Source organism: Pseudophryne corroboree, chromosome 2, assembly GCF_028390025.1.
Source record: "Pseudophryne corroboree isolate aPseCor3 chromosome 2, aPseCor3.hap2, whole genome shotgun sequence".
Lineage (NCBI taxonomy): Eukaryota > Metazoa > Chordata > Amphibia > Anura > Myobatrachidae > Pseudophryne > Pseudophryne corroboree.
In genome coordinates, this window is record NC_086445.1 from 340,997,853 (window position 1) to 341,008,223 (window position 10,371).

General features: G+C 49.4%; 1 protein-coding gene across 1 annotated transcript in view; it reads right to left on the reverse strand.

Annotated features, from left to right (window-relative positions):
• Positions 1-4,988, reverse strand: part of ABCC4 (ATP binding cassette subfamily C member 4 (PEL blood group)) — a 675,760-nt gene extending 670,772 nt beyond the window's left edge. Inside the window, exon 1 of the mRNA XM_063953021.1 lies at positions 4,737-4,988. Within this exon, the coding sequence (XP_063809091.1) occupies positions 4,737-4,810 (74 nt within the window). The 5' untranslated portion in view covers positions 4,811-4,988. The remainder of the gene's footprint in view (positions 1-4,736) is intronic.
• Between the last annotated feature and the right edge of the window lie 5,383 nt (positions 4,989-10,371).

Genomic DNA, 10,371 nt, shown 5'->3' on the forward strand with positions numbered 1-10,371 from the left:
TGTGAAAGCTCCCCTTCACACACACGGTTCTCTGCCTACAAAGACGGCACGGCCCCGGCACAGCAGCCAGACCATTCAGTGGATATTTCCGGCTACAACCCGGCAACCAGGCCGGGCCCGTGCTGTGTGAGCAGGGCCGGCTCTAGGCATGTTCGAATAGAGCGGGCGCCGCCATATTCGAACATGGAGCCGGCCCTGTGCACTGCAGCATCGTGTCACTTGTGTGCGCTATACGCGCTGAGCGGCGCCGGTGTCTAACGTCAGACGCCGGCGCAGCGCACACAGCGCACTCAAGAGGCTTCCTGGCCGCCCGCCCGCACCTGCACTGCACCCGCCCGCACCCGGACAGCAGTACTCCTCCCCCTCCAACGCCGCAGGTATTTTGGGGGGGGGGGGGGGGGGGGGGAGTGAATCATTTATGGATGGCACTGTGTGGGGGCATTTATCTGGCACTGTGGGGGCATTTATCTGGCACTGTGGGGGCATTTATGTAGCACTGTGGGGGCATTTATCTGGCACTGTGGGGGCATTTATCTGGCACTGTGGGGGCTTTTCTGTATCTGGCACTGTGGGGGCATTTATCTGGCACTGTGGGGGCATTTATCTGGCACTGTGGGGGCATTTCTGTATCTACATATCTGGCACTGTGTGGCCATTTATGTATCTGGCATTGCTGGGGGGCATGTCATGTGTTGCTGGCACTGCTGGGGGGCATGTCATGTGTAGCTGGCACGGCTGGGGAGCATATCATGTAGTGTTCCCGCTAGGCGTCTGTGGCTAGGCAATGTGTCTAACGTGCTCTGCCTGGCGCAAAGTGTCTAACGTGCTCTGCCTGGCGCAAAGTGTCTAACGTGCTCTGCCTGGCGCAAAGTGTCTAACGTGCTCTGCCTGGCGCAAAGTGTCTAACGTGCTCTGCCTGGCGCAAAGTGTCTAACGTGCTCTGCCTGGTGCAAAGTGTCTAACGTGCTCTGCCTGGCGCAAAGTGTCTAGGAGGTTCTACCTGGTGCAGTGTGTATTAACTGCACTACTGTGTGGTGTAATGCGAATTGCCACTATTATGTGGCCACGCACCTTCCCCACGAAGCAACGCCCCTAAATTTTTGCTGCGCGCCTTCGGCGCGCACTGTCCATGCTTTGCCATGTAGGTAGATGAGCAACAAGCATTACAGTATGTACATCATTTTGCCCTCCTAACTTAAAAATGTGCCCTCCCTGCCCTAAAAAGTGAACACTATCGTGTAGCTGGCACTGCTGGGGGGCATATTGTGTGTAGCTGGCACTGCTGGGGGGCATATCATGTCTATCTGGCACTGCACATTGTGCATCTGGCACTATACTGGAGACATTATGTGTATCTGACACTATACTGGAGACATTGTGTGTAAGGAACACTACTGTGGCTGTTATGTGTAAGGCTGCTAATTGTGTGCGTAGAGGGGGTGTGAAAACATATTTATTTATAGTCTAATAAGATGAAGTTATGAGGTCACGCCCACTTTCCAAGAGGCCCCGCCCACTTTTCCTGGGGGCGCGCACCTTCGGCGCGCGCATGGGGGGGGGGGGCGCTTTGACATGTTTTCGCTCAGGGTGCTAGTAGGCCTGGAGCCGGCCCTGTGTGTGAGAGCCCCCATATGCAGCAATACTCAATAAAGAAAACATGCATGGGGGAAAAAACGGATTGCTTCTTGCCGTCCGGTCAAAACCGCTGTGAAATAGCCCTAAGTGTATTGTGATTCCTGACATTCTGATTGCCCAGATACAGTAGCTAAGACAGCAGACGCTTAGAAAGTTTAGCCCTTAGAGCAGAGGTTCCCAAACTGTGTGCCGTGGATCCCTGGGGTGCCTCGGGACACTTGCAGGGGTGCCCTGGGTTGATGGTCCAGGACCGATTCAAATTAGTCATGGTCAATATAATAGGCAAAACCAGTGCTGGTGGCTGCCAGTCATAAAATATGTGGCCAAACAGAAGCAAATCTTGTCCCTCACCACACAACTGACCCTAAGGATGACATATAAACGCGATCTACTTAATGTAATATTTCTTTCAAAATTTCTCATTAAGACATTTTCGGCCTAGGGGTGCCGTGAAAAAAATTCTGATATTCTAGGGCGCCGTGATTCAAAAAAGTTTGGAAACCACTGCCTTAGAGTAAAAGAGAATATATCACAACAGCAGTATTCTTGACAGTATCAGTACTACCACTCTTTAGAAACTATTCAACTAGCAGGCATATTGTGTCACTACACCAAGGCTGTTTCTAGACAATTTGGCTCCCATTGCAAGCTTTTAAAATTAAAAAAAATCTATTTTACGAGGGGCGTGGCCTTGTTAAAATGGGCATGGCCTTACTCAAATGGGCATGGCCTCGCAGTAAAAGACTATCTTACACCCCAGTTTTTGACCCTGCAACAACAGACCTCGGTCACCAGTTAAAAAAAAAAATCCACCATATAAAGCCCCATACAGTAATTCCCCTTTCACCATATTATGCCCCCTGCACCATATTATGCCCTACGGTAAAGCTTCTAATTGTTTTTAATTAACATGCTCATTGCCAGGGGTTTCATGCACTGGGTGTCATGCTCGTTGCCAGGGGTTTCATGCACTGGGTGTCATGCTCGTTGCCAGGGGTTTCATGCACTGGGTGTCATGCTCGTTGCCAGGGGTTTCATGCTCTGGGATCCATGCTTGTTGCCAAGGGTAATGCTCTTTGCCAAGGATAATGCTCTTTGCCAAGGGGTGTCCGCCAGCACTGCTATCCTACCTCTCCTCCCATTCCACTCAGGGGGGGCCAAGTTTCACAAAATGACGCAGTTGTGTTATGACAACATGACGCAGCAGCGTCATTCTGTGAAACTCCCCCCTCTGAGCAGAGAACTGTATAAGAGGGAGGAGGTGCAGCAGGATAGGGTACACAAAGTGCTGCGGCGGTCCGCTAGATACGGCACTGCTGTACGCATATATTTGTCATAAATGGTACCTCCTACATCAATCTCTACAAGAGTGATGCAAAATCTGCGAAGGGGGTCATGTGATCTGTAGTTCCAGAATAAGAAGAAGGGCACATCATGCCTAATAACCCTTTTACACCAAAATCCCGGGTCTAACCCAGGATTTGGAAAACAGTTCCAAGCCGGGTCAGGCGCGGGACTCCCCCCATTTTTACCGCAGTGCCAATCTGGACGGAATATTCCCGGATCGGCACAGTTTACACTGCACCCAGGTGCAGTGTCTTGTGGGCCAACGCTTAGAAATGATGTAATCTCCAAGCGCCGGGAAACACTGCAGACTGGTGCTCCGGAGCGTCTCGCCGGGGGCAAGCCCAGCAATCTGGAAGCTGCTGTGCTGCCCCCAGCCTCCTGCGCTTCCAGGTACCAGACATGGCACTGCTGTCTGCACAGACAGCATGTGCCATGTCCCCGGCCGCTGCATGGCAACCAGCACGGCACCGCTGTCTGCATAGACAGCGTGCGCCGTGACCCCCAGCCTCCCGACCGCCCACCGGACACTGCGGTACGGGAGGTTTGCCATGCTGTAAATGGGTGCCGAGTCGGCTGACCCATTTACACCGCCTCCTACCCGGGTCTTACCCATGTCCAACCCTGCGTACAAGCCGGGATGGATTCCCGGGAAAGTGGACCCAGGGTTTAGGGGAAGGACCCCTTTACACCGCCTGCAGTCCTGGGATTTTGTGCGAGCCCGTGCAAAATCCCGGGATATTTCAGGTGGTGTAAAAGGGGTATTAATGAACTGCACCCTTGGTTTAAAATACATTAGATTTAAATAAACCACACTATACCTCTCTAGTAAGCTGTGACTTGTTAAAGCACTGTATTTTTTTCAGCCAAAACAATATGACAATTAGGCAAGAGCGCTTCTACAGCTGTTTAAAGCACTGCAAATTTAGAAGTAGGGCTTGTGTAAAGTGGCTACACACATAATCGGTGGTGTGACCCAGTGATACAACGTAATGATACACTGCATCGCACTACACACTATACGATTACACGCTTCATGTAACAATGCCGCATCATCAGTGGAATCGTCCCACTGGACATGCAGAACATCTAATGAGACAATGCGACCGCCCAATTCATCGAACAATGAATTGAGTGGATTTGAGGGCACACACCATAGAGTGGCCGATGCAATCCGTCACAGAACGTAACATCATCTCATATACTGTATAGCATAGATTAACAGGAATCAATGATTTGTAAAGTTTTTGGGGGGTATTTACATAATCAGTTCATACTGTACTTATTACTTCCCAACATTTATTTCACTATTTATACATTTGATTTAATAAAATAAAATAAAAATAAAAAAAACACACACACATATATATATATATATATATATATATATATATATATATATATATATATATCACACACACACACAAGAAACATTTTGATGTTCTCATTTGATGACGATTGGGGATGTATTGCAGGCTGGCACCGGTGACACAGGTGCAGTGGGCGAGAAGAGCTGGGCTGTCACACATCATTAGCCAGGGAAGGGAGATAACAGAGCCATTACCAAACTGCAGCCATGTCACCTAGGGAAAGTGTGACATGCAGAGGACACAGGTGACATAATGACACCTACCCACAGCATTCACACTCCAAGGTTACTATACCAGTATGAGACGTCTAATAGGCAAAACTGACAGATCTCCCCCATGTGCCAGCCAACACAGACACAGCAGTAACACATGGCGCCTGGTACTTACCAGAAGAAGAGTTTGGAGCAGAAGTTGGCAGTCTGCAGGGGGTTGGATTTCCTTTCCTTGTGCACAGGCTCCATGCTCACCACTGTGTGCCCGCACAGCCCCGGCTGCCCCTCCTGCACATCAGGTCACCGCAGCACAGGAGCGCGGGTCACAGGGGACAGGCACAGCGCGAGGAGCACACTTTCTGCAGCTGCTGCTGCTGCCTCGCTCACTCACTGACCCCGGACCTGCAGGGATGATAAAAAGAGCGTACAGCACACAGCTCTGCCTGGCCCCGCCTCCCGCTGTAATCATTAGCGTTCATTGGCCAGTGGGCTGTGAGCGATAGGCGGCTCTAGAATCTTCCACTAATAAGGAAGGTTGAGGGGGGGGGATACGTCAAACACCCCGGGGCTGGGACTCTAGATCAGTGGTTGAGTCCTCGCCCATTATAACAGCGTGTGTGTCACACATACAGTGCCGGCATATACTGCAGCCAGTGACACCGATGTTACCGTCTGCTGCTGCTTACTCATCTGGTGTCATCCTAGGCGAGGCCTCCATGAGGTGTAAGAGCAGAGAGCTGGCACAGAGCAGTCCTTGGTGTCAGGGAGTATTATACTGCACCTAATGGCTCTTCAACAGGGATTTGCGAAGTGCTGGTTAATTGCTTGGTGATGTAACAGCTGGTTATTGTGGTGATAAAGATGATGATGATGATGATGATTAATTACTGCATGCTGGGAAATGCAGCTCATGCTTCAGTTACATTGTGTCCATTGTTAGTGCAAAAATCTTACGTGTTCTTACAATAGTTTTCTCATACGTCCTAGAGGATGCTGGGGTCACATTCAGAACCATGGGGTATAGACGGGATCTGCAGGAGACATGGGCACTTTAAGACTTTTAAAGAGTGTGAACTGGCTCCTCCCTCTATGCCCCTCCTCCAGACTCCAGTTTTAGAATTGTGTCCAGGCAGACTGGATGCACTCTGAGGAGATCTACTGAGTTTCTCTGAAAAAGACTTATGTTAGGTTTTTTATTTTCAGGGAGACTGCTGGCAACAGTCTCCCTGCTTCGTGGGACTAAGGGCAGAGAAGTATGACCTACTTTCAGTGAGTTCTAAGGCTCTGCTTCTGGCTACAGGACACCATTAGCTCCTGAGGGTTTGATCGCTAGGTACACCTAGATGCTCGTTCCCAGAGCCAGCCGTCACCCCCCTTACAGAGCCAGAAGTCAGAAGACAGGTGAGTAGAAGAAGATCAAGAAGACTTCAGTGATGGCATTCTGAGGTACCGCACAGCGATCGCACGCTGCGCGCCATGCTCCCACACACACAGCAGCACTACAGGGTGCAGGGAGCAGGGGTGGCGCCCTGGGCAGCAGAAAAGCCTCAAAATAAACTGGCAAGAGGGGACATAAGTGCCTAGGCACTGTCCAAACCCCCGCCAGTATAACTCTATATTTCAAAAAAGCGGGACTGAAGCGCCCCATTAAGGGGGCGGAGCTTCATCCTCACAGCACCATTTTCCTCTACACAGGCTGCAGAGACGCTGGTCCTTCCTCACACTTCTGAATAAGTATCAGGGTGCAAAACGGGGGGGGGGCACATAGATATTGGTGCAATATATATTTAATATAAAAGCGCTGCAGGTCTGGGGCATTCTTTAGTGTTTCAGAACCGGTGATTAGGCGCTGGGTTGTGGGCTGGCAAACTCCTTCTGTGTCTCTCTGACAGACCTTACTGTGGGTCTGTCCCCTATATGCCCGGTGTGTCTGTGGGTGTTTGGTACACGTGTGTCGGCATGTCTGAGGCTGAAGGCTCTTCCCAGGAGGAAGCTATATTAGGGACACAGACGTATGAGAGGGTGACCATGTCGGCACCGCCGACTCCTGCTGGGTGAATGTCTTGAATGCAAATTACATAGCTGATTCCGACACGGATTCCAGTGTCGACTGTCGTGATTCCAGTTTAGATCCAAAATTGGAAAAGAGCATTCAGTACATGATTAACATATTCAGTACATGAATAACATAAAATGTTATTTTGCCCAGTTGCTACTCCCTGATACTGACACGGATACTGATTCATGTGTCGACCAGATTGTTTCCTGATTAGATCCAATATTGTGCAGTACAATTAAGGACATATTAACGTCACAGAGAACCCTGTTGTTCCTGACGGAGGGACTATATATGTATGTGGATTAATATATGTATATAGTATGTATATTTATGTATAGATATATACGGATAGCTAATCTCATGTACTGAGCACTCTGTTTGAGAAAGAATCCTGGTGGCTTCCGATGGTTATTCGTTCCCGCCGCGGACAGAATAAAGTGTGAATCACGCCCTGCTCTGCATGGGACCATGTCACAAATCCAGTGGATCGTATACAGGAAGCTACGTTATATCCTAGCTATGTAATCACGGGTACCTTACTTAGACCTGCCATGGCAGGCGCATGGGTGAGTAGTAGTATTAAAAAATGATAGGATACCTTGTCGTCCGATATAGATACCCTGGAGGGAGATGAGATACTCCTTACGTTGGGTCATATCAAGGACGCTGCAGCATGCTTAAGTGAGACTGCAGGGGAAATTGGACTCTTGGATTCATAGGCCATTTCTCGTACGTCCTAGAGGATGCTGGGGACACTTCAAGAACCATGGGGTATAGACGGGATCCGCAGTAGACATGGGCACTTTAAGACTTTGAATGGGTGTGAACTGGCTCCTCCCTCTATGCCCCTCCTCCAGACTCCAGTTAGATTCTGTGCCCAGGCAGACTGGATGCACACTGAGCAGCTCTACTGAGTTTCTCTGAAAAGACTTTATGTTAGGTTTTTTATTTTCAGGGAGGACTACTGGCAATAGTCTCCCTGCATCGTGAGACTTAGGGGAGAGAAGTTAGACCTACTTCTGATGAGTTTAAAGGCTCTGCTTCTTGGCTACAGGACACCATTAGCTCCTGAGGATTTGGAACACTAGGTACGCCTAGGGGTTCACTCCCAGAGCCCGCCGTCACCCCCCTTGCAGAGCCAGAAGTCAGAAGACAGGTGAGTAGAAGAAGATCTGAAGACTTCAGTACCTGCTTTGAGGTACCGCACAGCGATCGCGCTGCGCGCCATGCTCCTACTCACACAGCGGCACTGCAGGGCGCGGGGGGGGCGCCCTGGGCAGCATAAAAACCTTTTTTAAGCTGGCAGAAGTGGAATAGAGTGCCTGGGCACTAGGTCCGAACCCCTGCCAGAATTATTTATTAAAAAAATAGCGGGGCTGAAGCGCGCCATTAAGGGGACGGGGCGTACCCCTCACAGCTCTCATCAGCGCCATTTTCTCACAGAAGCTGCAGAGACGCTGGTCCTTTCCTCATACCACTGTACAAATAACAGGGTGCAAAACGGGGAGTGGGGGGGGCACCGTAATTTGGTGCAGTTATAAGTTATTATAAAAGCGCTACAGGTCTGGGGCTTAATATTAAGTTTTCAGAACCGGGATTGAGCGCTGGGTTGTGAGCTGGCAAACTCCCTCTGTGTTTCTCTGACAGGCTTTACTGTGGGTCTGTCCCCTATTTGCCCTGTGTGTCTGTGGGTGTCGGTACACGTGTGTCGGCATGTGTGAGGCTGAGTGCTTTTCCCAGGAGGAGACTGTGTTAGGGGCAGAAACGGCTGTGGGAGTGACCCTGTCGGCACCGCCGACCCCTGATTTGGTAAATGTGTTGAATGCCTTAAATGCTAATGTGGCTCTTATTAATAAGAGATTGGATAAATCTGACTCTCAGAACCAGGCATGGAAGAAGTCTGTGGAGGATGTGTTATCACCCCTCGGGGTCACATAAACGTTCGTTCGCTCAGTTGGCGGACACAGATACCGACACGGACACTGACTCCAGTGTCGACTATAATGAGACCAGATTAGACCCAAAATTGACTAAGTACATGATTGTGGCAATAGAAGACGTGTTACATATCACTGAGAACCCTGCGGTTCCTGATACTAGAGTCTGTATGTATAAGGGAAAGAAACCTGAGGTAACGTTTCCGCCCTCTCATGAACTGAATATGTTTTTTGAAAAAATGTGGGAAAATCCTGATAAAAAGTTTCAGATTCCCAAAAGGATCTAGGTGACGTATCCGTTCCGCTCTGGGGATAGGGATGAATGGGAGTCATCCCCCATTGTGGACAAGGCCCTCTCAAGGTTATCAAAAAAGGTGGCGTTACCGTCTCCTGACACGGCAGCACTTGAGGAGCCTGCAGATCGTAGACAGGAAAATACGTTAAAATCCATTTACGTCACCACAGGTACTCTGCTCAGACCAACCATTGCATCTGCATGGGTGAGTAGTGCTATCGAAAAGTGGGCAGATAACTTGTCATCTGATATAGATACCCTAGATAGGGATAGTATCCTTTTAACGCTGGGTTATATCAGGGATGCCGCAGCATACCTGAAGGACGCGGCGAGAGATATTGGTATTTTGGGATCAAAAGCCAATGCTATGGCTATTTCAGCTAGGAGGGCATTGTGGATTCATCAATGGAATGCTGACGCTGACTCAAAGAAAGCTATGGAGTCTCTCCCATATAAAGGTAGCGTCTTGTTTGGTGACGGTCTCGCTGATTTGGTATCTACGGCTACCGTGGGTAAGTCGTCTTTTTTGCCTTATGTTCCTCCACAGCAAAAGAAAACTCACCATTTTCAGATGCAGTCCTTTCGGCCAAATAAATACAAAAAGGGCCAAAGTTATTCCTTCCTTGCTAATAGAGGAAGAGGTAAAGGTAAAAGATCTCCTGCCGTGGCAGGGTCCCAGGAGCAGAAGTCCTCCCCGGCTTCTGCCAAATCCACCGCATGGCGCTGGGGCTCCTCTGCGGGAGTCCACACTGGTGGGGGCACGTCTCCAACTCTTCAGTCAGTTCTGGGTTCGTTCGGACCTGGACACATGGGTGTTAGAAATAGTGTCCCAAGGGTACAAACTAGAGTTTCAAGATGTTCCCCCTCGACGATTTTTCAAATCGGCCTTACCAGCTTCTCCTACGGACAGGGAGGTGGTATGCGATGCAATACAAAAGCTGTGTCAAAATCAAGTGATTATCAAGGTGCCCCCGTCACAACAGGGAGAAGGCTTTTATTCGAGCCTGTTTGTGGTCCCGAGGCCGGACGGCTCGGTCAGATCAATTCTGAACCTAAAATCCCTCAATTTCTATCTAAAAAAGTTCAAATTCAAGATGGAGTCTCTCCGAGCAATGATCTCCAGTCTGGAAGAAGGGGATTTTATGGTGTCGGTCGACATAAAGGATGCCTACTTACACATCCCCATATATCATCCGCATCAGGCTTACCTGAGGTTTGCCTTTAAGGATTGTCATTACCAATTTCAGATGTTGCCATTTGGTCTGTCCGCGGCTCAGAGGATTTTCACCAAAGTAATGGCGGAAATGATGGTTCTCCTGCGCAAGCAAGGAGTCACAATTATCCCATACTTGGACGATCTCCTGATAAAGGCGAGATCCAGGGACCGATTGCTGCAGAGCATTACGACTTCCTTGTCAGTTCTGCAACAACATGGTTGGCTCCTAAACTTGCCAAAGTCACAGTTGAGTCCGACAAAACGACTGTCGTTTTTGGGAAGGATTCTGGACACGGAATTACA